Source organism: Phascolarctos cinereus, unplaced genomic scaffold (assembly GCF_003287225.1).
Source record: "Phascolarctos cinereus isolate Bilbo 61053 unplaced genomic scaffold, phaCin_HiC Scaffold_4;HRSCAF=312, whole genome shotgun sequence".
In the NCBI taxonomy this organism is placed as follows: Eukaryota; Metazoa; Chordata; class Mammalia; order Diprotodontia; family Phascolarctidae; genus Phascolarctos; species Phascolarctos cinereus.
Window position 1 is genome coordinate 716,895,067 of NW_027555847.1, and position 27,064 is coordinate 716,922,130.

The 27,064-nt window shown below is 49.3% G+C and overlaps 2 protein-coding genes across 5 annotated transcripts in view; one reads left to right on the forward strand and one right to left on the reverse strand.

Annotated features, from left to right (window-relative positions):
• Positions 1-11,024, reverse strand: part of CHEK2 (checkpoint kinase 2) — a 47,253-nt gene extending 36,229 nt beyond the window's left edge. The window contains exons 1-5 of one of the 4 annotated variants that reach the window (XM_020996588.2): positions 10,830-10,871; positions 10,394-10,556; positions 8,038-8,289; positions 2,642-2,766; positions 2,379-2,526 (exon numbers count right to left, since the gene is read on the reverse strand). In XM_020996588.2, the coding sequence (XP_020852247.1) occupies positions 2,379-2,526; positions 2,642-2,766; positions 8,038-8,284 (520 nt within the window). In that variant the 5' untranslated portion in view covers positions 8,285-8,289; positions 10,394-10,556; positions 10,830-10,871. The other 3 variants (XM_020996589.2, XM_078154398.1, XM_078154399.1) reach the window with 3 other exon arrangements.
• Positions 11,025-11,162: 138 nt separating this feature from the next.
• On the forward strand, positions 11,163-23,327 carry HSCB (HscB mitochondrial iron-sulfur cluster cochaperone). The gene is given in 7 exon segments (XM_078154400.1): positions 11,163-11,420; positions 11,422-11,453; positions 12,102-12,198; positions 13,042-13,131; positions 18,608-18,752; positions 21,130-21,177; positions 21,693-23,327. Coding segments are annotated over 7 exon segments (663 nt in total). The 5' UTR covers positions 11,163-11,228; the 3' UTR covers positions 21,752-23,327.
• The last annotated feature ends 3,737 nt before the right edge of the window (positions 23,328-27,064 follow it).

The following is a 27,064-nucleotide window of genomic DNA, read 5'->3' on the forward strand; positions in this document are numbered from 1 at the left end:
CAGGAGGATAGCTTCGTGGATGCCTTAAGAACTCCGATGACTGCGGCAAGGGTGACGACGAAGCCTGCTTCCTGCCTCTTAGCAGAGCGGCGGGCTGGACTAGAGGCAAAGATGGGACCTGCACCTTCGGACATGGTCAATGCCCGAATTTTTCTTTTCTTTCTTTCTTTTTTTTTTTTTTAGGTTGACTATACATGTTTGTAATGGGGGAAGGATTTGGGAGGAAGTTCAGAATATTGATGAGAAAAAGAATGAAACACTGAAAAATACAAAGAAGAAAGCTGAAGAAGGTTCAGAAGGGGACACGGACAAGCGGGACATTTTTGCTACTACTGTGTTAAATTCAATATATGCTTTTTTTTTTAAAGGTCAGTTCCATATACTTTTTTTTCCCCACTTCTTTATTAAAATGTCCAATGTTTTTAAAAGAAAGTTTTCAACGAGATGGAACGAACTATCAAGTCTTCATGCCCTTTGATACAATAATGTCAGTTTGGGGAAAAGAGGAGCTGGTACAAAGAGGTTCATAACAGTATTATTGAGAATCGTCAAAAAATGGACACAATCCAGGGTCCACAACAGGGCAATGGCCAAGTAAACAGTGGGCAAGTGAACACAATGGAATACCGGAGCTATGGAAAATGCCCGCTTTGGCGGTTACACCTCTATCTGGAAGCTGGAAGGACAGATGCTTTCCTCAAGGCGGGGTTCCCTTCCACTGACACATGCCCCTTATGACCTCACTCTGTCACCCTGCGGCACAGAAAGGACGAGCCTCTGAGACTGTCTAGGCTCACCTTCCGACAACACGTCCACAAGCAAACCGTGTGCCTACTATGCTCCAGGTACTGTGATAAGACAAGATCGCTTCTCCATTCCTCTGCCCAAACCTGCAGCCTTTCCAGCTTGATGCAGTCAGCCACATCCTGCTCTTCTTCACCGGCTATGCCCCTTAACTCCCTTAAGGCCCTCCCACTCCCTTAACTCTCAATGGCCAGGCTCTCTTTCCCCCAAAACGGCTCTCCAAAAGGCCTTGGACACTGTCCATCACCCCTTTCTCCTCATTCTTCCCTCTTTGTGACCCTTCTCTTTGCCAGATCTTCATCCACGTCATGTCTGCTAACAGTGGGTGTCCCCCAAGGCTCAGTTCTGGGTCTCTCCTCTCCTCCATAGTTCACTGAGTGATCTTGTCAGCTCCCACAGGCTCAGATGTTATCTCTGTGCTCACCTCTAACCTCACATTTCCAAATGCCTACCGTACATCTCAAACTTAACTTGGACATCTTAAACTCCTCATGTCTGGAACTGAACCCATCATCTTCCCCCTCAGCCTCCCCGTCCCTTCCCTATTACTATAGAGGACACCACCATCATCCCAGTCTCTCAGGCTTAAAACCTAGGAGTCATCCTGGACCCCTCCATTTCTCTCACAGTCTTCCCTGTACCCCCACCCCACATATCCAAGCTGTCGTCAAGACCTATGGATCTTAATTCTTCAGCATCTCTCGAATACACCCCCTCCTCTCCTCTGACACTGCCCCCGCCCCTGTCCAGGCCCTCATTGCACACCTCTCACCTCTTCTGACTGCAACAGCTGCTGGGGTGGGGAGGGGGCTGTCGCCTGCCTCAAGTCTCTCCCCGCTCCAATCCATCCTCCCTTCAGTCAAAGTGATTTTTCTAAAGCACAGACCTGATCAATAAACTCCCTGGGCTCCCTAGCACTTCCAGGACCAAAACCAAAACCACCTGGCATTCAAAGCCCTTCCTAACCGAGTCCACCTTTCCAGTCCTCTGACACCTTCCTCCATCCCTGTGCTCTTCCAGCCAACGACCCGGGCCCTTGGCTATTCCTCCACCTCTCAGCTCTGGGCATGCCCCCTGGCTGTCCCACGCCTGGAACGCTCTCCCTCCTGGCTTCAAGTCCCAACTAAAATCCCACCTTGGAGAGCAAGCTTTTCGTGGTCCCTTCCCACTGTCTCCAGGTTACCCCACTTCTTGTTTGCACTGGATGTCTGCAGGCTGTCTCTACCACTAGACGGAAGGCTCCTTGAGGGCAGTGGCTGTCCTTTGCCTTTCTTCATATCCCCAGCACTTAGAACAGTGCCTGGCACATAGTAGGGGCTTAGTACATGTTTACTGACTATGGTGAAGAATTATTGACTTTAATAGAAAGCTGTATTAAGAACACATTAAATTAAAAAAGCGGGGCATAAAATAATTAGTGCACACTGGCAACTTGGCAAAGATATCTGTAGGTGCACACACAAAGACCAAAAAAAGAAAACCCATGATAAGCAATGGTCCAAAGGTTCTCTTTCTCCTCTTGGTAAAACGAAGTCCACAAGGTCAGAGCACTGAAGCCACGGAGCCACGATTACCTTTGTTGGTGGGCACAGACAGGGCAATCTCGGAGTTGTTACTCAGTGGCAATCGATTTTCTTTCCCCACCAGTTCTCGGTTTACAAAGGTCCCGTTCCCGCTGTGGTCTTCGATGTAGGCGATGTAAGAGTTCTTGGGTCCTTTTTCCTAAAATGGAAAAGACAGTTAAGGGGAGGGTGGGGGGACATCGCAAGGGACAAACCTAAGGATCATAGAGACAGACGACCGGCGTTGGGCCAAGAGCACAGGCTGAGGGACCCACCCGGAAAATCCGGAAGTGTTTCTTGCTGTACGTTCGGTATTTGTCTGTTTTTTTAAGTCCAGGCTTGTCAAAGCTGTACTCACACCTTCGATCTCGGCCAAACCAGTATTCATTCTCCACACAATCTGGAACACAAAGAAAATGACATCGTGATCCCTTCCTTCCCACATCTTTGCAACAGAGAATGAAAAGCAGGAGCTGTGCTAACAGGTAATTTTTACAACCATTCAGTGAAAAGTATGTTTCAATTTGCTTTAAAATAATGACCCTGTTACTCAGATAAGCCTCAGAGATTTTAGGCCAGCCAGGGGCTTTTAGCCTGGGGTTTATGAACATTTTTAAAAATTCTGATAACTGGATTTCAGCATAACTGATTTCCTCTGCCACCCTGTGTATTTTATTTGGGGCATTTTAAAACATTATTCTCCGAAGTGCCCCACAGACTTCACAAGTTCACACATCTGCCAAAGGGGTCCAGGACACAAAAAAGGTGAAGAGCCCCTCACTTGCAGGTGCCTTTTTAAGGAAATAAAACATCAATAATAGTCTTTTAAATATTTATTGTTAAGCCAAATATTTCTCTCCCTTGGTCCACACAGTCTACATTCACCTTGCTGGCTAAGAGACGCACTTGAGGACGGCCATGATTGTGCGCCCAAAGTCTCCGATCTTAGCGCACTTAAACTCGGCCTTCGTCAGTGATCAGATCACTGGCCTTCCCACCCCCCTCCTTCTGCTACAGGTACAATTCTCTGCAAGGAATTCACTGTTTACATTCCGATGGAGTGGTTGCAATGGAAGTTTGTCAAAAGACAGACCTCAAGGACCCAAAGACCTCTTCTTGGTGGCAAAATGGCAAATAAAAATTGGTCCCTTCCCCAGTTACTTTGGCAGAAGTTTTTATTTGTCCTGCAGGAAGAGTCCATGGCAGAGGGAGGGGGAGGAGAGGTGGAATACAGTGGGCGAGAGTGAACAGAGCTTGGAATCCTGCAGAAAAGACTGCCCCCGTCCTGAGGCTCAGACACAGTCCACGCTTCCTTGCCTGGGCTTCGTGTGGGAGGGCTCGGTTTGAACAAACTCGGGAGCTTTAAGTGGGGCTCACAGGTTGCTGCTCCACCCTCTTAAGCCCCAACCCGCCCCCAGTTCCACCGGCCCCTCAGCACACAGTTCCCACCTCAGCTGCCAAAGCAAAGTCACCCCCTGTGCGAAAGCCATCTAGGGCTCCCCAGTGTTTGTAGGATCGGAGGCTCCTTCATGGGCCACCTTCTGTCCTTCACAAACTGGGGCCAGCCCACCTTTCCAGGCCATGCACACGTTCCATCACTCCCCTTCCCACACTTGGGGTACAGGCCCCCAGTGTGCACATAAAAAAATACTCCCTCCTCTGCATCCTCCTCTTCCTCCTGAGGCCTTTCCTGCACCCCCACATAAGGCTCAGGCTGACGTGTCCCTGATTCTGCTGACTGCACACACACAGCATCATACATGTAGATTCTCTCGTGGTTCCCTGAAATCTCCTACCTGCTGCCTCTAACTGTACAGGAACCTACCCAGAACTCCTGGCTTCTCCTGCAGGAGGCCCTTCCACCGCCCCCCCCAGCTGCTGGTGCCTCCCTTGGGGTGACCTTCCATCTGCTCCATGGCTCTTCCCCCACGGTGGCCTTCCATCTGCTCCGTGGCTCTTCCCCCATGGTGGCCTTCCATCTGCTCTATGGCTCTTCCCCTCAGGTGACCTTCCATCTGCTCTGTGGCTCCGTGGCTCTTCCCCAGAGTGACCTTCCATCTGCTCCGTGGCTCTTCCCCTCGGCTGACCTTCCATCTGCTCCATCAGTGGCTCCTCCCCCATGGTGACCTTCCATCTGCTCCCTGGCTCTTCCCCTCAGGTGACCTTCCATCTGCTCACTGGCTCTTCCCCCATCGTGGCCTTCCATCTGCTCTATGGCTCTTCCCCTCAGGTGACCTTCCATCTGCCCCGTGGCTCTTCCCCTCAGGTGACCTTCCATCTGCCCCGTGGCTCTTCCCCTCAGGTGACCTTCCATCTGCTCAGTGGCTCTTCCCCAGAGTGACCTTCCATCTGCTCAGTGGCTTGCATAAGCCCATTCATTTACAATTTATTTCCCCCATCAGAGTGTGAGCTCCCTGAGGGCAGGTCCCGTTTTTTTGCCTCCTGGTTCCTAGCACAGAGGAAGCACTAAGTGCTCATGGACTGGCTAAAAGCACCAGACCTACTGTACGCTCCCTAGAGGCAGGGATTAGGTCATTTCCGGCAGCTGCTTCATCAAGGCCTGTGGCTTCATGCTGGGCAGGGGAAGGAGGGGAGCCAGAGCACCTGGAAGGAAGAGCAGCATCCAGTGCTATGGGGCCTTTCCATCTTCCATCGTTGATTTTAGAAGCTTGCCACATTTAAGAAACAAATCATTCACAGAAACTAACTTCGGGCCCTGGGACACCATTCCCCCCTCGGGGTCTTCAGAGCCAAACAAAGGGGAGGCAAGAAGGACCAAGGGCATGACCCAGAGAGGATACCCCACTTGCAGCCCTGGGACTGAAGACTAAAGCCAGCCCAAGGCCCTCCCTCATTTTACAAATGGGGAAAGTGAGGCTCAAAGCTTTGGCTGAAGAGGCTTCGCCCAAGGTCCCACAGGGAAGACAAAGATTTGAAGCCAAGTTACCTGAGTCTCACTGCAATACCACATGCAGGGGGCAATGAGGGATACTTGGTCAATATTTATTACTTGTCCAAAATGTCCGTTTTCACTCCAGAAAACTCCACTCTCCAGGGCAGGTAGCTTCCTCATGATAATACGAGGCATTATGATCTTGTGGACAAAGTAGCAAACCTGAAGTCAGAAAGAGCCGGGTTCAAGTCCCACTGCCACCACTTATGAGCTAGGAGACCTTGGGCAAGGTGTACGTTGACTCCCACGGGCCCCTCCTGGGGAGCAGCCCCCAGGGACAAAATCCTACGTCTTCTTGCACTGCCATAATCCCAGCTACGTGGATGACAGCAAACAGCCCGTGGACAGCAGCGTTCGAGGGAGGAAAGTCTGCAAACCTTGCGCGGGGCCCTGTCTCTGAGGGCAGCCTCACCCAGGCTTCTCGTGCCCCACCTTCGGGAATACAGAAACCTGGAAAGAAGCCTTGGCTCAGTCCCACTGCCCCCCGCCCCGGCTCCTGTCCTACAGCTCTCCTTGGCAGTTCTATCATCGTGTATCTAAGCAATGGGTATGTCTCTCATCAGCAGCAGCATTTACATAGTGCCTCCTATGCGCCAGGCACTGGGCTAAGTGCTTTACAATTACTATCTCCTTTGATCTTCACACCAACTCGGGGAGGTAGGTGTTGTTATTCCCCTTTTACAGATGAGGTTATTAAGTGACTGCTCAGGGTCACACAGCTACTAAGTGTCTGAGGCTGGATTTGAACCCAGGTCTTCCTGACTCCAGGCCCAGCGCTTTATCCCCTGCACTACCTTGATGATACAAGCACAACCTCTGGGACTCCTGTACAGATTGCTTCACCGTTTCCTCAGGTCTGACAACTCAGACCTCTCAGCAGCATCTCATCACCCACCCTTCCTTCAAGAAGCTCTCTCCTCCCCAGATCCCAAGACAAAGAACCCCTTCAACCAAACCTCCCATCCTCTTTGATGTCTACACCTTCTCTTCAAACCTCCCGAGCTTTGATGTCTTTACACCTTCTCTTCCAACCTCCTAAGCTTTGATGTCTACACCTTCTCTTCCAACCTCCCGAGCTTTGATGTCTACACCTTCTCTTCCAACCTCCCGAGCTTTGATGTCTACACCTTCTCTTCCAACCTCCCGAGCTTTGATGTCTACACCTTCTCTTCCAACCTCCCGAGCTTTGATGTCTACACCTTCTCTTCCAACCTCCCGAGCTTTGATGTCTACACCTTCTCTTCCAATCTCCTAAGTGTGGGTGTTTCCCCCAAGGTTCAGTCTCCCAATCTCTCCCTCCCCGCAATGCACACATTCTGTCTCCCTCTTCTTTCCTCCTCCTATGTTCCCCCCCACCCCATAACTATTCCATTTTTAATGGGCCTCTTAGTTCAAGCTAAAGCCCAAGTGTCCAAATCTCCACTAAGCTCCAGGCACCAGGAAAGGCCACCCTGGAGGCAGCCTCTGAAGGCCTCTGTCAAGTCCAAGCTTTTTACTTCCCTTTACTAAACCTCAGCTGCCGGTCTTACAGGGAGTTGTGGGAAAAGCCCTATGGAATCCTACAAGGACAGCCACCAGTCTGGGTCGGGAGAGTTACTATTATTGAGATGCAGCAGGGCAAAAGGGAAGGAATGAGGAACCTGGGTGTAAGCCTCAGGGTAGACCTCCCCCCCCCCCATTCCTGGCCTGGCCGGGCAGGGGCCAATCACTTCATCTGTCTGGGTCTCGGGGAAGACTGAGGCCAAGCTCCAACTGAGCTCTGCAGCTTGGGGTAGGGTGGGATCTGCCATGGGAGAATGGACACTGATGAACTCACTGACCCTCTCAGAGGTCCTACTGCCCCTTCAAATCCAACCAGTCTAAAACAGAAACCATCATTTACCCTCCCCATACCCCAACAGGAAGGAAATGCTTTATTAAGCACCTGCTATGCGCCAGGCACTTTGCATGTATGATCTCATTGTATCCTCACAACAGCCCCAGGAGGGAGGTGCTGTTATGACCCCCATTTCACAGTTGAGGAAACTGAGGCAAACAGAGGCAAAATGACCTGTCACCGGCTACTCAGATCTGAGGTCTCCCTAACTCCAGGCTCAGCATTGTACCCACAGCACCACCTAGCTGCTCTCACAACAAACACCTGATAACGCCGCCATTTTCTCAAACATCTATTGACACTCCTCTTTGATTTGTCCTCCTTTCCTTCCTACACCCTCGGACAGACAGACATTCCCCAGCAAGGCCTCCGCAGGCATCCTTCCTCTTCCTCTGAGCCCTCTTCACTTGACGTCCTTGGGCCTGGACAACTCAACCAGCACCACCAGCTAAAAGCTGGCCTCCCCGACTTCAGTCTCTAACCCACCCGGCCCGGCCCTGTTGAACACATTACTCTCCTGGTCAAAAACCTTCAATGGCCCCCCCATTACCAAAAGGACAAAGTGACACCTCCATACTTTAAGTCACCCCCTGGACATGTTACCCCATCCTTTCCAGCAGCTGTCTTTGGAATAAGGATCACAACTGGCAGGCTGACGGTCCCCCCATACCGGGCCCATTCTATCCAATAGGGTCACAATTTCATCCCCGAATTGCTCCCAAAGCAGTAGGAACCTAGCACAGAGTTTTGGAACAGATATTTAAAAAAAAAAAAAACAAGATTCTTTATTAAATAAACACTCTGTTCTGCCCCACAGTCAGACTTAAGTCTTATTGTCTTACCAAGGTTAGAGAATCCATCCTCGAGAGCCCATAGGCGACCCCAGGGCTGAGGGGCGAGTTCTTCTGGTTCCTGGTCCTCGGGAATGGAAGGAAGGTCCTGAGTAGGAACAGTGTCTAAGGAACTGATGGTCCCTGAGCTGGAGTGGGAAGACTGACTGTGGGAGGTGCCAGAGGAGGAGCTGGAAGCAGTCTGGGACTGGGAGGTGCTATGCGACTGCTGCGAGTCGCCTCCCGTCTCCCGGGACATCTTTGCTTCAAAAGAAAGTGAAAAGCAGTAAATATGAGTCTGGGGGCCTAAGACATGAATAATTACTGATGTGGAAGAGGAGCAACTGTAAAAGTCTAGTATCCAAATCCAGACAAAAAAAAACTGAGCAAAACAAGAATCCCAAAATTAAGCTCTCAGAACCTGGAATGAGGATTAGTCATGTAACTAAGGTTAGTACTAGCATCATTTGAACAATAATAATTATAAATTATAATAAAATAAGAAAGAATAATAGCCAGCATTTCTATAATGCTTTAAGATTTGCAAAGCACTTCAAAGATATTAACTCATTTTATCCTCAAAACAATTGTGGATGGTGGTAGATACTATAATTATCCCCATTTCACAGATGAGGAAACTGAGGCAGACAAAGGTGAAGTGATTTGCCCAGGGCCACACAGCTAGTCAGTGCCTGAGGCTGGATTTGAACTCAGGTCTTCCTGCCTCCAGGCCTGGGGCTCTATTCACTGATCTACCAAGCCTCTACAGCCTAGCAAAACTAGCTGCTTTATCCATCCCAAACTTCAAGATTTCATTTCTTACTCCTGGGCTTTGACCCAGGCTACCTTCCATCCCTGGAATGCTCACTCTCCTCACTGCCATATGCTTCATAAAATCCCTAACTCCCTTCCCAGAAGATGCTCTCTTGCTCCTTCTATTTGCTAACACCCCCCCCACCTTACTTTGCTTCTACTTCATAAATATTTTGTATTTGATTGTATGTAGACATCTAGTTCAAGTCAGGAGATGCTTTTGGAGGGCAGACTGTTCTGTTCATCAACCCAACATCCAGCAGTACCCAGCATTAATAAATGCTAAGAATATTTATTACACTGAATACGGCCATGAAACCTTTCAATAAGGAAGCATTTCTTTCACCTCTCTAAGCCCTTCAAAAACATTTAAAAAAAATATAGCTGGAAGGGACTTTTAGAGATAACTTAGTAAAAAGACTTTTTAAATTTTAAATCGCTATGAAAATGACAATCATTATTAATAGGCCCACACCATTTGCTTGTCACAAACCCTACATCCAAATTAATCTTCCACAATTCTTCAACAACTCAGTTCTACTTGGTTTACATTCATCTAGACCCATTTTGGAAAAGGTCATGGCTGAATGTGGGTCCCTTCCTCACTGCCAGGTAACAGAATTTCTCCTGATGTGCCCAAGGGCGCAGGTGTGTTCTCTCTCTCTCTCTCTCCCTCCCTCTCTCTCTGTCCCTCCTGTACCTCTCTCTCCCACTTCTGTGTCTTTCCCTGTCTCTCCTCTTCCTCCCATTTCTCTCTCTCCCATCTCTTTCTGTCTCTCCTCTCCCTCTCCATCAATCTCCCTTCTGTCTCTCCTCTTTCTCTCCCTTCCCAGTCAATCTTTCTCCCATCTGTCTACTATCCTCTTTCTCTCTCCCCCCCTCTCTCTCCTCTCTCCCTTTGTCTTTCTCCCTCCTCATTTGTTTCTTTCCTCTTCTCTCTTCTTTCACCTTCTGTCTCTCTCGCTTTCTCTCTACCCCCCCCTTTTTTCTCTTTCTGTCCTCTCTCTCCCTCAGTCCCCCATCTCTATCCTTTCTCTCTCTCCTTCCCTCTCTGTCTCCCTCCATTTGTGTCTCTCCTTCCCTCTTCTTTCTCCTTCTGTTTCTCCTCTCTCTCTCCCCCAATCTCTCTCCCATCTCATTCTGTTTCTCCTCTCTCCTTTCTCTCACTCCCCCCTCTCTTCCCCTCTCTCTCCCCACCTTTCACTCTGTCTCTCTTGTTTCTTTCTCTCTCCTCGAATCTCTCCTATCTCATTCTGTTTCTCCTCTCCTCTCTCACTCCCCCCTCTCTTCCTCTCCCTCTCTCCCCCCTCCTTTCACTCTCTCTCTCTGTCTCTCTTCCGTCTTTCTGTCTCTGTTTCTCTCCCCCCCACCTCCATCTCTCTCCCATCTCATTCTCTCTCTCCCTATTTTTGTCTCTCCTCTCTCTGTCTCTGTCTCTCTCTTCCCCTCCCCCTCCCCCAAGCCTCCCCTCACCCCGCCAGCATCCCCGGGCACGGAGAGGGTGCATTTCTCGGCCCGTCCCCGCCCCGGGGCTGCCCCCCGCGCCCAGCCCTACTGCCTCGCTCCACAAGAGCTCGGGCGCCGGAGGCACGGAGGGTCGATTACTGCCGCTGCCGGGGCCCGTCCGCTCGGTCACGGCCGAGGGCGAGGGCCGCCCTTCAGCTTGGCCCTCCGGGAAGTGGAAGCACAGCCTGAGGATGCAGCCTGCGGACCCGCATCTGGGAAGGAGAGAACGGAGCCGATGCCCAGGCGAGCCCGGTCACCGCGAGCCCATTTTACAGATGGTCACACTGAGGCCTCGCTGGGGGGGGGGAGGGAAGCTGCGAGGGCACCGTGGCCAGTGAGCCGGCTTCTCCCCGCTTAACTGGACACAGGCAGACAAAGGGACCGCAGGAAGACGGCGGCGACGGGGCGCCGGCCCCGGAGCGCACCAGGCTCGCCGGGGGAAGGAAGGCCGGCCCCAAGGCACCAGCCGCAGGATCCTGACTCACCCAGATCCCTGCTTCGCCAAACCTGCACTGAGCTCCCGAGCCCGAGGCATAGGCTCGCGCGAAACGCTCGGGTATAAAACCCACCAATCAGCGATCCAAAACAGACACAAACCTTCGCTCCGACCAATTAGAAGCTCGCCGGATACGGAAAGGTTGGCCGCAAAGCCTGCTGGACCTTGTAGTCTGAGAAGACCTCACCGCACGTGACCTCAGGACCCTCGGCTCCCCCGCCCCGCCTCCCTCTCGCCCCGCCCACCCCCGCCCCGCTTGAGTCGAAACTCCGCCCCCGAGCTCCAGCGACCAATCAATTGGCTTTATTTGGGCCAGAGCGCAGCCCAGCCCCACTGCCCAGAACCGGCGTGACCGAGGGTGACCGAGGCAGGTGCTGTTGTGGGCCAGATGTGGCAGGGCGCAGCCCGGGCCCTACGCAGGGTATGGCGGGCCCCGGGAAGGCCCTGCAGCAGCGGCTGCGGCGACACGACCTCAGCGCCACGGACCGCCCCCACCTGCTGGAGCTGCGGCAGCCAGGGGGTGCCCGCGGGCGGAGATCCGCTCTTCTGTCCCTCCTGCCGTGCGCTGCAGCCGCCCAGCCCCCGAGTCAGACTTCTTCCGCCTCATGGACTGGTGAGAGCTTCCCTGTGGAGGAGGGGACTGGGGACGAAGGGGCTGGGGTGGGGGCAGGGCCTGGAGGCGCCCTGGTCTCTGGGGGGCGGAGCCTGGAGTAGGGGGCAGGACGTGGAGCCCGTGGGGCCTAACGTGAGGGGAAACTCATGTGGGCGGGGGAGGGACATGGAGCAGCCACATGGGGCTTCCTGGGGTGGGGACGGAGCTTTGTAGTAGCCGCTCTGTGTGCAGAGCTGCATGCTTATGCTGGGCCCTGAGAGATGTGACAGGAATCCCACAAAGGGAAGCAGGTGCAAGGGAGACAGGGAATGAACCCCAAGGGAGGCCGGGGGGGGGGGGGGGCCAGGTCATGAGGTTTTGACCTCATCCCACCCCCAATCTAACCCAATAACTGGCCAAAGTGATGGGGCAGGGCCAAGACTGAAACTGCAGCCCAGGGCCTCCGACCCTATTTTGCAGGTTCTAACCTGACCCTTGTGTTTCATTTCAATTCAACCTGCATTTTTTAAGTGCCAGCTGTATACAAGGCACAGTCCATGTTTGCCCATAGGACTGATAATGGTACAGAAATGACTAGTAACTGGTCTCCTGAGGGGGTGCTCTCTCTGCTCCCCATTCAGTCCTGCCCTCTCTGACCTTCCTCTCCAGCGACCAGTCCTTCACAGTGGATGTCCCGAATCTGAAGCGTCGGTACCAGCACCTCCAGCGCCTGGTCCACCCTGATAATTTCAGCCAGAAGTCACAGGTAGCGGGGCTGGGCTTCCTCCCTGTCCAGCACTCACCTTGGGGGGCTCACAGGATCATAGCAGTGAGAGCTGGAAGGGACTTAGCTGAGCCAGGTAAGGAGGCAAGCCCAGCAGCAGGAAGTGATTGGCTTCGAATCACCCAAGCAATCAGTGGGTGAGCTGGGGTTCAGACTGTGAGCTTTGGCCTCACATTAGACATTGGCTCCAGGACCCTAGTGGCTCCCAGCTGAGATCTCACCCCTTATCCGAAAACTTTTTCTTGTATGTTTGAAGGTGACATGAAGAGCTTCCCCCAGGCTTGGGCTTTGGACAGTGGGGTCAGCTCACCTCTTATCACTAATGCTCTTGCCTGCTGTCCCTGGGCACCGCTACACACTAATTAAAGGGATGGAGAGTATGAGAATCGATGTGCAGAGACTCTCTCCTGCATTGCATATTGACACTATCTCGGACTGTAACCACTGATAAAAGATGACATTTCCTAAAACTTAGAATTTCATACAGTGACTTACCCAGAGTCACACAGCCAGTCCGTGTCAGAGACAGGACCTGAACCCCAGATCTTCCTGACTCCAGGGCTGACACTTACTATAATAATAGGCACCCCCAAGATTGAGGTTGGGAATGGGAAAGTTTCCCTTTTCGTCCTCTCAGAATCACAGACCACAGAGGTAGTACATCTTTTGTTTTGCAGGAGGTGAGCTCCTTAAGACCAGGGATGGCACCACATACATAGTAGCCCATAATGAAGTTAATTATTGAATTAACCCGTTATCATTTTTGAGGGTACGAGTGCTCGTTGGGGGCCAATAACAACAGCTTCCTTACTCTCCTGCTGACAGACTGAAAGGGACTACTCAGAACAGCATTCCACGCTGGTGAATGAGGCCTACAAGACCCTGCTGACCCCGATGAGCCGCGGCTTATATCTGGTAAGCTGCTTTCTAACCCAGCCCCAGGCTGCCCTTCACAGGGCCCTTTTTAGAAAGGTTTTACAGAAGCACCGGCCTGAGTTCAAATCCAGCCTCAGACCAAACACTTGACACTTACTAGCTGTGTGACCCTGGGCAAGTCTCTTAACCCCAACTGCCTAATAAATAGATTTAAAAAAAAAAAAAGAAAGGTTTTACAGAGTTCTAGATGCACCATTTCACTGAATGCTCACAGCAACCCTATGAGCCAAGTCCAACACGTGTTTATAGAGATAAGAAGGCAAAAGTAAGTTGACTGAGCCAGGTCCTAGAAGCTGGGAAGCATTGAAGGCAGGATTCACCCCAGGTCTTCCTGATGCCAAGTCTGGCCCTCATTGACCTGTGCCCCCCAGCCCCCCTCCATGATTGGTTTTCCTGCTCTGTGGCTTCATGGATCTCCCTGACTTTCTCAGGCAGCAAAACTGTCTGTCCCTGTGTTCCTCCATTCGCACACCAAAATCAGAAGATGTCTGTTTGGCCCCACAAGGAAAGGCCGGAGACATACCTGTGCACAAATCAGCAGTGCGGCATCCAGCACAAGAGCTCATGTCTGGCCAAGGCTGGAGGAGGGGACTTGCAGCCTGCCCCCGCCGAGGGGGCAGCCCCCAGCCCAGGCACAGCCGACGCCTCTCTGGAAACATTCTCGTTGTGTGGAGGCTTTCCCCACGTTCAGCACACAGGCCCTTCCTTGTGACCTGTAACTGCTGGCCCTGGGTCTGCCCTTCTCCACTGAAGAGCTCTTCAGATCCCTAAAGACAGATCTCACATTTACCCCAGGCTTCTCTTGGGCAGTGCCTCCAGACGGTCGTCTCTGACATAGATTCGAGACCCTTCAGCATCCTTTGTGCCCTCCTTTGTAAGCTCTCCAGCTTGTCAACATCCTTCCAAAGACGTCACACCAGAACTGTCCACTAGAGGGACGCCGCAGTGCACAGAGCACCAGGCCTGGAATCAGGGGGACTTGAGTTCAGATCCAGCCACAGACACTCTTTGTGTCATTCTGGGCAAGTCACTTCACCTTGGCTTTGGTTTCCTCATCTGTCAGATGGAGGTAATGACAGCACTTGCCTCTTTGAACCTTAAAGCACTGTCTTATGATGGTGATTATAGTGGCCTCGGGTAGGCAGAGTACAGTGAGGCTCTCACCTCTTTCTTTGCTTATCTTCTCGCAGTCCAGGATTGCTGGAGTTTTCTTAACTGCCGCATCTCACTGGTGACCCGTGGTGCTTGCTTTCTGCTAAAGCTCAAGGACAGGATTCTGGGAAGACGGCGGAGTAGGTCAGAAGACTCCAGGCTCTCCATATTTCCTCCACAAACAAGACAAAACAGCCCCTCAAGGTGGACGTAGAATGGCAAAAATAAGCAGGGTTGGGGCAGAGCAGTGGTCCTCCCGGGACAACTGGAGAAGATCGAAAGGAAGAGGTTCTGCCAGAGTGCAGTGTGAACACCCGCAGGCTCTCTCTGCTGAAGCAAGACCCACAAGCCAGGGGCAGCTGGCTGGGGAGGAAGCCTCAGCCTCAGCCAGAGGAATTCTCACCTCACACACAGCGTGGGGGCCAGACATCTGAGCAGGGGAAGACCGAAGGAACGTCTGCTGCCGGGAACGCCAGGCCCAGCTGTGCTGGCGGACGTGGTCCTGGGCGAGGAGGAAACAGTGCACCACCAGGGAGGGCAGAGATGGGGGTGGGGACGCTGCTGGTGGTGGGCATCGCGGGAGAGCCGAGTTCTCCGTTGTGGTTCTCGTGGTCACAGTGGTCATAGCCCCCGGAAGGTCCTTAAGGAGCAGGAGCATTTCCCGCACAGTGTGATGGGGGGGACCCCAGCTGTGGCTGGGAGCAGGAAAGGTGTGCAGGGGTTGGGCCTGGGACAAAGCTCAAAAAATACCAGTAAGAAGGACCTGAGGCCAGAGGCACCATCTGCCACGCCCCGGGCTGGAGGGGATTCTAATAACAAGCTGCTAATAATAAGATAAAACAAAAACGAGCAGGCAAAGGAGAAAGAACCCAGCCACAGACAGTTACTATGAGAATGGAGAAGACATTCACCTTCAGAGGAGGATGCTGAAGCAAATGAAGCCTCTCCTACCCCAAACAGTAACATCAAATGGTCACCTGCCCAAAAAGGATTCTTAGAAGAACTCAAAAAAGACTTTGAAAATCAAGCCGGAGAGACTGAGGGAAAATGTTTTAAAAGAATCAGAACAATCCAAGAAATCCAAGATTTTGAAAAGAAGGTCAGCCAACTGGAAAAGGAGATCCAGAATCTTAAGGAAGAAAACAACTCCTTGAAAACTAGAATTGGGCACAGAGAAGCCAACAGTGTTATGAGAAACCAAAAAATAATAAAACAAAATAAAAAGAATAAAAAAGTTTAAAAAATGTGAAACATCTCATAAGAAAAATGACTGATCTGGAGAACAGATCAAGAAGAGAAAACATAAGAACAATCAGACTACCAGAAAGCTAAGATCAAAAAAAGAATCTTGATACAATAATACAAGAAATAATCAAAGAAAATTGCCCTGAAGTTTTAGAACAAGAGGAGAAAGTAGAAACAGGAAAAAAAATCCACCAATCACCACCTGAAAGAGATCCCAGGATGAAAACCTACAGGAATATCATAACCAAATTCTAAAACCCCCAGGCTAAGGAGAAAATAATACAAGCAATAAGAAAAGAAATCCAAATACTGCAGAGCTACAATTAGAATTACACAAGCGTAGCAATGGCTACGCTAAAAGACCACAGGTCTTGAAACAGAACATATGAAAGAGCAAAAGAATTGGGGTTGTGGCCAAAAATGTCATGCCCAACAAAGCTAAGTATAATCCTGAACAACAACAACCAAAAAATGGATATTCAACGAATTGACAGACTTTCAGGATTTTGTCTCAAAGAGACCAGAACTTAATAGAAAATTTGACATAAAAGATCCAGGAGAAATATAAGGTAAACATCAAAGACCAATTACAAGGGACTCAGTAAGGATAAGACCAGGTATAGAAAGGTAGGTAGATTAATAGGAATGAGTTGAAGAGGAAGTTATATATCTATATACACACACACACATATATATTACATATTGTAAATTCAGAAAGAAATAAGAGGGCAGGAGATAGGGTTGGGGGAGAGGATAAGGGAGGGATCCTTGGTAGGGGCGAGGTAGGTTAAGGAATAGGAGGGCAAGGTAGGTTAAGGAATAGGAGGGCAAGGTAGTGGGTAGAAGTAAAGCAGAAGAATGAAGAGGGACAGGAATAGGGTGGGAAGGACAATGAGGAAAAATAGGAAGAAGGAAAATATGTAAGTAATTATAGCTTAGAATGTAAATGGGATGAATTTGCCCATAAAATGGAAACTGATAGCAGATTAAAAATTTGAATTCAACCATATATTGCTTTCAGGAAGTGCTATTAAAATGAGAGATACACACAAACATAAAATAAAGATCAGGAGTAGAATTTATTATGTAAAAAAAACAGGAGTAATCATCATGATCTCGGACAAAGTTAAAGCTAAAATAGATTTAATCAAAAGAGAAAAATAGGGAAACTACACTATGTGTCAGTCATATTATTCAATATTGTTTTAGACTAGACAGTATAAGAAACCTGAGAGTATACCTGCCCAAACAGACACAGGAACTATATGATTGTAAATACAAAACACCTTGTATACAAATAAAATTAGATCCAAAAATTGAAGTAATATTTATTGTTTATGGGTAGATAAAGCCAATATAATAAAAAATGAAAGTTTTGCCTAACTTATTTATTTGTGTAATGCCATCCCAATTAAATTACTAAAAAATTATCTTATTGAGTTAGAAAAAATAATAACAGGGTTCATTGGGAAGAGCAGAGGATCAGGAACTTCAAGGAAACCAGGGAAAAAGACGTGAAAGAACCAGATTTAGTAGTATCAGACCTGAAACCATGTTATAAGGTGAGAGCATTGTTGAAGCTTAAAATAGATCATTTTGATTACATTAAATTAAAATGTTCTTGTATAAATAAAACCTATGTAGCCAAGAATGGAAGGAAGCAGAAAATTGGAGAACAAAACTTTCCTAGACAGTCTCTCAGACAGAATTTGATTGGCTTGGAATATTGCTGTGCTATAGGAAATGAGCTGGTTGATTTAGAAGAACGTGGAAAGACTTGGGCTTATGAAGGAAGATGCTGTCTCCCTTCAGAAAAACAGGTGACAGGTGGAAATAAGGGTAGTACAGTTGTCCATACATACATACATACATACACATATACACACATCCGCACTGAACTGTAGCCTTCTAGGGGGGAAGGGGAAAATAGAAAGTAAAAAGTACACAGCAGAGAAGAAAAGAAAACCTACAAGGAAGCCAAGAAAAGCTGGGCTGCTTCAAAAACCATGTGAAGTATTTATTGTATAGGTTTTCTTGAAATGGAAATGTATTGCTTAAAATGGAATCCTCTCATGTTCTGCTCTGTACGTGGCAATGTTTGTTTTTTCTTTTCTTATTTTGTATTTAAGTTTAAAATAAATTTTAAAACTTAAAAAATAAAAGGCCTTTTCTAAGCATCTAGCCAGGTCACTGGCACCTTTGACCCAAATGTAACTCTCGAATTCTTCTCTTTTAAATTTTGGGCAGTAAGGCTTAATGACTGTTGGCTGCGTTTAGAGTCAGGAAGACCTGGATTCAAATCCTGCCTCAGACACATCACTAGCTGTGTGAGCCTGGGCAAGTCTCTTAACCTCTTTGGGGCCAGGTTCCTCATCTGTAAAGTGAGACCTTTCGAGCTCTGAATCTATGATCTAATGATCGTCTTCATCTCCTTAGATTCAGCCCAATGCTGACAGCCTCTCAAGTTTTCTTGGATACTGACCATCATCCCCTGGGTTAGCTCTCTCTCTCCCAGCTTTGTGCCCCCTGAAGATCTGATGAGCTTGCTCCCTCAGCCTTAACCAAGCCATTTATAAAAATGTTCGACTGTACAGGGCCAGGCACAGATCCCTGGGGCACTCTGCTAGACACTTGCCAGACTGGCATTGAACCCCCCAGTTAGCTTTGACACACTGCCAGAAGGGGTCATTTCCTCTGAAAAGGATACTTTCCCCCAATTGCCTTTTTAAAATTTTCAGTTCATTTAGGAGTAGCTAGGTGGCATAGTAGATAGAGCACTGGCCCTGGAGTCAGGAGGACTTGAGTTCAAATCTGGCCTCAGACACATAATATTTCCTAGCTGTGTGACTCTGGGCAAGTCACTTAGCCCCAATTGCCTCACTTTAAAAAAAAAAATCAGTTCAATTCATAGAGGCTGAGGAGAGGGGGAATTAGGCTGGCTTAATGGGAATGTTGTAAAATTTGAATGCTGAGGTTCAAACCCAGCTCTTCCACCTCCAGACTCCATCCCCCATTTCTAAAGCCAGCCTGTCTTTATTGCACCTTTGCTCCCCAACAGCTGAAGCTTAAGGGCATGGAGATCTCCGAAGGCACAGACACCAACATGGACCTAGAGTTTCTTGGAAAGATGATGGAGGTCAACGAGAGGCTCAGCGCAGCTCAAAGTGAGGTGGAAACCGACAAGATCGAAGCCTTTGTCAGAGGTAAAAGAGTCCATGTGGCGTCTCCAGGGGCTGGAACAGCAGGGGCCTTGCCGCCCCTCTGAGGGCAGGTTAGGGAGGACAGTAATAACTGGCAGGGACCTACGGCTTCCGAGTTGGCAGAGCAGGCCATATACAGTGCCCCAGGAGCTCAGTCACATGCCCTTCATTCATGTACAATTTGTTTTACCATCCCCGAATCGACGGGTGTTTACTTGTTTCCAATCCTTGGCCATCACAAAAAAAAAATGCTGCTATCCATATCTTGGGTTATATGGGGACCATCTCATCGATGGCTTCATGAAGGTTATAAATTATAGTCTGAGTGCGGCCTGCTCTGGAGGAGGCACTTCCCTCGCCCATGAAGGCCACAAGCCCCCCCCCCTTGATATATTGAGACACAACAATGAGAAAGGAAGCCTGCAGGCCAAGGCACTGAGGGCTTCCTGATCGCCCTCGTTGGGGCTGTGGTTGTTGGACCATCTGTGAGTTTCTCCAGTCATCTGAAATCTTTCCCCTCTTCAAGATAATCTTGAAGACACTGCCCTCCATGCTGTCAGAACTGTGCATTGATTTTTTTTTTAACTATGTAAAAGAGGCCATTCTTTGCCTCATTTCATACCTAGCCTTAATCACTGAATGGGGTGTCACCTAAGACAAACTGAGACCTAGGAAAGACATTAACTTAAAAAGGCCAAGGTCTCTACTGCATCCGGGGCCGTCTCCAGTCGTCCCGATCCATATCTGGCCACTGGACCCAGATGGCTCTGGAGGAGAAAGTGAGGCTGGTGACTCTGCACAGCCCTGCCTCACTTAAATCCAATTCACTTGCATGTCATGGCACCTTCCTGACGTCATGGTCCTCTTCAAGAACGAAGGAGAACCCACAACAGCCTCTCTCTGGTCTGGGTTTCCTTTGCTTAGGCCTCTTCTCATCCTGCTGCTCCTTCCACGTCCTCCTCCTGAGGTCCATTAAGGCCTCCTGTGGGGCTGGGGTATTGCCTAGATGTGACCTTTCTTCCTAGCACGTGAGAGTCTTGTCATGGGTGGGCAGAGTCTGTGAGGGCACCTGGCCCTGCCCCCTATCCCTCTAAACACCCCAGGCTTCAACTGAGCCCCAGCAGCATTGGGAAGTTTACCACCTTCTGTTGTCACAGAGCGCTCATCGAAGGGACAGTCCAAATCTGCTTCCCCCCCTTAGAAGCCAGAACAAGAGGGTCAGACCAAATGGTCCCTGAGGTTCTTTGCTGCCTCAGCTTCTCTAATCTTGCATCTGCAGCTGCCTTTCAGACATCTGGAACTGAATGTCCAGTAGACACCTTAATTAAACCCAGTATGTCCAAAAAAGAATTCATTATCTTTCCCCCAAAACCCTCCCTACCTTTCCATTACAGTAGAGTGTGCCACCACCTTTCCAGTCCCATCCTAGACTCCTCACTATCGCTCACCCCTCCCCACAATTCCCAAGCTGTTACCAAGGCCTGTGGATTTCGCCTCTACAACTTCCCTGGAATACATCCCCTTCCCTCCTCTGACATTGCCCCCACCCTGATACAGGCTCTCATCCCCTCCCACCTGGACTTCTGCCATATCTGCTAGGGGGTCTGCCTGTCTCACTCCCCACTCCAGTCTGTCCTGTGTTCAGCCTCCAAAGGATTTTCCCAGTGCACAGGTCTGATCGTGTCACTGTCCTCCTCAGTAAACCGCAGGGGCTCCCAGTGGCCTCCAGAACCAAACACGAAGCGCCGTTCATAACCCAGCCCCCTCCTCCACCTGCTCACTGACCTCCCCTGGCTTCCTTTAGATCCCCACTCAAGTCCTCCTTTGTACAGGAAGCCTTCCCCAACCTCTCTTACTTCCAGAGCCTTGTCTCAGGTAATTATCTCCTATTTGGCCTTTGGATGGCTCATTCAAACATCTTTGTTTGCTTATGGTATCCCCCATTAGACCCCCATTATAATGTGAGCTCTGTGAAGGCAAGGACTGGCTTTTGCCTCTTTTTGTACCCCACTGCTTAATACAGTGCCTGGCACATAGTAGGCACTTAATAAATCTTTACTGACGGATATGGCCAGTGAGCCTCAGAACCGCGTCTTCTGACTGCAAGGCTAGCTTTCTCCCCACTGTGCCACACTCCCTCTCCTGGCTGTCATGACTTGGAGATGGTTTAAATGAGCTGAGTGCTGAGCTCTCCTGTGATATTGGGAAGAGGCCTCCGATGTTCTCCCTGCCAGCCCAGGTCCCATGGTTCTGATTCCTTTTGGACTAGCCCAATTTCCACATTCATTGACGGCTATGTAGCTCAGGCTGTCCACATCATGTGCGTCCATCCCACGCCTTTCTAAATGGGAAGTCTAAAATTGGGTTTTTTCTCTTCCAGATGAGGAGAAAGAATTGACTGAAGATTTGGACCACGCTTTCAAACAAGGTACCTCCCTTTATTCCTCTGACTTCCTTGACATGGGAGCGTATTGCTAGTAATGGGATCTAAGCAGTCATTCCATAAAGTATCTAAGGACCTGATGGGTTCCCAGCCTAATGCTAAGTATTGCAAGAGAGACATTCCAGGGAGTGTGGAGGGAGCCCTGGATTGGGAAGTAGACATCTGAAGTCAATTCCTGACCACAGGCCTTACCAGCCACGGGCCATGGGCCAGTATGTGGGCCTTCTTGGGCCTCAGCCTCCTGCTCGGTCAGTTGTGGGTAAGACATTGTATAGGACCTGCACTTGTTATGAAGACCATTGATCCAGAACCAGGAGGAACCTTAGAGCTCTTCTGGTCCAACTCTCTCCTTGTTCAGGTAGGGAAACTGAGGCCCAGAGAGAGACAGGGACTTGCCCTGGACCATTTACTTCAACAGTTGAGTGGACCCATGATGCCACTGATGTGGAGTCTCATTCCAGCACGGTAGATTGCAACCCTTCTTTGCCTCCTCACCCTAGGCACCGTGTCCTCCCATGAATCATCCCACTGTGGCAAGGCCTTCCTCTGGGCCTTTTAACAGGAGGTTGGTAACAGGGCATCCCTTGGGCTGCCCATCTCTTATCTCTCACTGTTGCTAAGTGACAGGCACCCTCCTTTTCTGATCATCTCCTGGGTGATCAGTAATCCTATCCATACCCATCCTTGTTGGACCATCATGGCTGGTCATCTGCCATAGCCTACCTAGATGTGACAGATGTCTTTCCCTCACCCTGTGGCTCACCAAAGAATCGCCAGATTGTGGTTCTGTGGTCTATGGTTCACAGCAACAGACCATCAGCCAGGGAAATATTTGTATGAAGAAGATGGGGTTTTGCTTCAGAAAGCAGCTGGGGTCGTTGAATGCTCTGCCCGCTTCCCAAGTGGATTCCCCAATTCAGCCCACTGTCTTCTTCCAGTTCATTTCTAGGGCAGCTCTTTGTCTGTTCAAAATATGGCTACCAACGGGTGATACTCGTCACGATGGGCTCATCACCTGTCTGAGGCCGTGATACCTTTGGTCCTCCACGGAGCCCGTGGACCCTTCCCAGAATCATGTTTTTAAATGCATAAAGTGAAGCCTGTAGTATCATACAGGAAAGTAACTATATCGAAATGCAATTTTCAGAAATGTTTTTCTTAAAAACAAGCTCAGGGACCCCAGATTAGGAAGTCCTGATGTAGACAACAGTCTTTCGCCCAGCACAGGGTCACTGGGGAGCAAAGCCACTAGGAGGGATCCTGACTCTAAACCAGGACGGCCCTTGGAGGCCAACAGGCCCAGCCCCTCATTTTGCAGAGAAGGACCCAAAGGCTCAGAGGGTGGCCTCTCCAAGATCACAGGTGGAGTAGAAGAGCCAGGATTTGAACTCAGGTCCCCTGACTCCCCATCTAGCACTCCTTCCACATCACCCTTTGAGTCTGGATGCTGGATACTTTTGGCCAGCCTGTGTCAGTCCTTTTGGCAGTCTTTTTGATCATTAGGACAGTCATTAAGTGAAGTGGTCTTGCTGGTATACCAGGGAACCTTGCGAGGTCTTGACACACGCATGGGAAAAGCCTTATTAGAGAAGGACATTGAGGCTGCTTTTATAGAATCAACAAACCATAAGTACAGCTGCAGAGACATAACTAGGGCAGGGCCACCGGGGCTTTGGCTCGGACTCTGAATCCAAAAGAGACAAAACCCAGTCCTCTGCCTACCAGCAGGTGGGGAGGAGCCCTTCTCACACTGCCTGCCTACACCTGTGCCACTCCCCCCATACTCTGGTGGTTCTGAGCCACACACATCTCTTCCTCGGGCATCTGTCTGACCTCCTCTTACCTCTGAAAGGTCCCAGCCCTTTGGCCCTGAAGCTGGGTCTCGGAGACAGGGGCCAGGGGCCGTGTGCAGGGCAGAAGAGCAGGAAGGAGCCTGGACCTGTGGGGCTAGGGCCGCGGCCCCATCCTGGCTCCACCCCCCTGCTCAGGAAGTGCTGGGCAAAACGAAGCTCAGCCTTACTGTCCTGTGTCTACTTGATTTCAGGTGATCTTCAGAAAGCCAAGGAACTTTTAAAAAAAATGAAATACATTTTAAATTTAGATGAAAAAGTAAAACGAAAGAAGACCTTATCCTAGCTGGAGATGGATGACAACTTTATACTGTCTTTGTTTCCATTAAATTCCTGTGTAGAGCCTTTTCTTTACGTGTTTTGGTAGATTGGTATTATTTGGCATAACCGCATAACATTAAAGGATGTTAAAGGTGGGAGGGGCCTTAGAGCAGGGAACGTCAGGACTGAGGCGGGCCTTAGAACAGAGGTTGTCATAGCTGGGAAGGGCCTTAGAACAGGGAATATGAGAGCTAGGAGGGTAGAACAAGGGATGTCAGGATTGAGGGGGGCCTCAGAACAGGGGATGTCAGAGCTGGGAGGGGCCTCAGAACAGGGCATGTCAGGGCTGAGAGGGGCCTCAGAACAGGGGATGTCAGGGCTGAGAGGGGCCTCAGAACAGGGGATGTCCCAGCTAGGAGGGGCCTCACAGGTCATCTAGTCCACCCCCCTCATTTTACAGAGGAGGAAACACACCCGGGAGGGGAAAGTACTTGCCCAAGGTCACATAGCTAATGTCAAGAGATGAGACTGGAACCTAGGCCCTCTGGCTCTAGAGAGCCTGTGCCCTTTCCACCATAATAGGCTACCTCCAAATGAACTTTTTTTTCATTGAATTAATTCTTAAAAAGCACAATGTATTTAGGGAATGCTGCAGGTTAAGCTGATCGAAGTCAACAAGCATTTAGTATTTATTAAGCACCTGCTATATGCTAGGCACTGTGCTAAGAACTAGAGACACAAAGAAAGGGGGGAAAAAAAGCCCCTGCAGTCACTGACCTCAAGGAGTTTTATTGTCTAGTAGGAGAGACAGCATGCCAACAGCTATATACATACAGAGCAAATTAGAGGGAATGCCACAGGGAAGGCACTAGCAATAACATGGGGCAGGCAACAGGCAGTAAATATTTGTAAGCTCTTAGAATGCCACTAATGGTCAGGTAGGTGGCGCAGGGGAGTAAATACCCACTGCCCCCCCCACCACCCCCCCGATTTAAGAAAACCTGAATTCAAATCCAGCCTCAAATACTTACTGGCTGTCACGTCACCATTTGCCTCAGTCTCCTCATCTGTAAAATGAGCTGGAGAAGGAAATGGCAAGCCACTTCAGTATCTTTGCCAAGAAAACCCCAAATGGTCTTTGGACACAACTGAAAACACTGAACAAACTATGCCTCTAATCACAGTCAATACAAATGTAAATAAAAAGACAGTCCCTCATGATTGTAGATGGATGGCCTATATCAGATTGCTTGCTGTTTGGGGGAGAGGGGAGGGAGGGAGGAAGAAAAATCTAGAAGTCAAAGTTTTACAAAAAGATGAGTGTTGAAAACTATCTTTACATGTAATTGGGAAAAATAAATAAATACTACCAAATTAAAAAAAAAAGATTGTCCTGCCCTCAGAGAGTTTACATTCTAATGGAGGAAGGCCACACCCAAAAGAAAGCTAAAAGGTGGGGCGCAGACTGGGAAAGAGGGACGAAAGTGAAGCATGGTCTGTCTACCTTGCTTCACCTCTAAAATAGAGGCCCTGGAAAGAACTCACCAATGGAAGAAGGGGGTTGGCACGGGGGAGCGATGTTCCAGGGAGAGGAAGCAGCTGAATCATGGCGGCAAAGCCTGGAGATTCAGAGGGACGCTTGGGAGAGGACTGAAGGGGAATGAGTAATGGGAAAAGCTCCTGGCCAAACATGGGATTTCCGCTGAGACCTGAAGGGTGCTGGGAAATTGAGATGAGAAGGGTGAGCATTCCAGGAGGGGGCACAGCCAATGACAAGTCATGGAGTCGGGAAACGGAGTGTCTTGTGGGCAAGTTTCTTCCAAGGATTTAAAGCAGTCCCTTGAAATGGCAGTGCTTTTCCTCCAGAGCTAGACAGCAGCCCAGCATCTCCCTGGACTCCATTGTACCTGGCATATTTCACAGGTTAAATGACATTCACCGAGATCTGTTCCAGTTCTAAACCTGCTTTGTGTCTCGACAAAAAAGACTAGACAAGTTTCTTCCTTCTCCTCCTCCTCCTCCTCCTCTGGGTGGTGGAAGGCATGCTATGTGACTGGAATGCAGGAGGGTCACCACCCTGCAAGAATACATCAGCTGACCCCTCTCATTCAGTTCTACTTCGTGTTCTTTGGTTCCTCTGAAACTTAATAGAATGTCTTGAGTGATTTCCAGAAAACATTTGCTTTGGGCTTTCCAGACTAATGATGAAAATAAAACGAGGAAAAACACCAAAAAGTAATACAGGTCTGGTACATTCAGTGAGTAACAAGGAAAAGGGTCCTTGGGGGGCTGAAGTGAACCTGAGGTCTGCTACTACTTCCTAGCTGTGAGACCCTGGGCAAGTCACTTGCCTTCTCTATTTCATTATATATCAAGTTAGTGAGTTGGCCTAGACCAGGGGTCCGTAACCTTTTGTGTATTATAGACCCATTTGGCCATTGGGTGGAGCCTACAAACCACTCGTCAGAGTAATGTTTTTCAAGGCATAAGATAAAATACTGAGGATTATAAAGGAAATGAAATATATTGAAATATTATTATTAAAATATTTGTAAAAAAGAACGAGTTCGTGGAAGCCAGACTAAAAACCCCTGGCTGAGGTGATTTCTTAGATTTCTTCCTATTCTGAAGTTGATGATTCTGGACTTGGCCGTGGAGTCCAAAGATTGCCATTTAAAGTCCTTTTTTTTCCAGTCACAACGTACCTGTGTCACCTTGGGCAGATCATTTCCCAACCGTGAACTTTTCTTTTGCCATCAGCTATGTAAGTACATTTCAGTAATCCTGGACTCCATCAGCTTAGGGATGGCCTCCACCAGTGCAGATTGCAGCCCCTCTCTAGGCAAATTCTGTGCCCAGAATCCTCACTCAGTCCATATTATGAAATAAAATAATAGTATTGGTAAAGAGCTTAGCAGAGTGCCTGGCACGTAGGAGGTGCTTAATAAATACTTGTTTCCTACACACACTTTTTTGTTGTCCTTCATTTTCAAAGAGGAGCAAAATGACGTCAATATACTAGAGTCAAGTTTTAGTGTGTCCGACTGGCTGATCAGACCACACAAACTACAGACACACAGAGACTACACACACACACACACACAACACACCCTAAATAGCAGGCACACCACCCACCATGAAGCCAGTATTCAAAAGCAGATGTTGGTACAATGGGTAGAATACCGGGCCTGGAGTCAGGAGGATCTGAGTTCAAATCCGGCCTCAGACACTTAGTAGCTATGTGACCCTGGGCAACTCACTTAACCCTGATTGCCTTCCCCCAAAACAAGTGCTACAGCGTCCGGCACATAGTAGGTGCTATGTAAAGGCTTATTCCCTTGCTCCTTTTCCATCTTAGTAGAACTTTCCGGAGGCTGTTTGGGGCCACTTTTATGCCATAATATTCTTTTGTTGTTCTTCAGTCATTTTCAGTCATGTCCAACTCTTCATGACCCCATTTGGGGTTTTCTTGGCAGAGATACTAGAGTGGTTTGCCATTTCCTTCTCCAGCTCATTTGACAGATGAGGAAACTGAGGCAAATAGGGTGAAGTGACTTGCCCAGGGTCACACAGCTAGTCAGTGTCTAAGCCTGGATCTGAACTCAGGAAACTGGGTCTTCATGACTCCAGGCCCAGCACTCTATGCACTATGGCACCACCTAGCTGTCCTAAAATATTCTACTTGACCCCAGAAGGCGGAACTTGGGCCAACAGGTGGAAATTACTTGGAGGCAAGCAAATTCCAGTTTTAAGAAAAAACT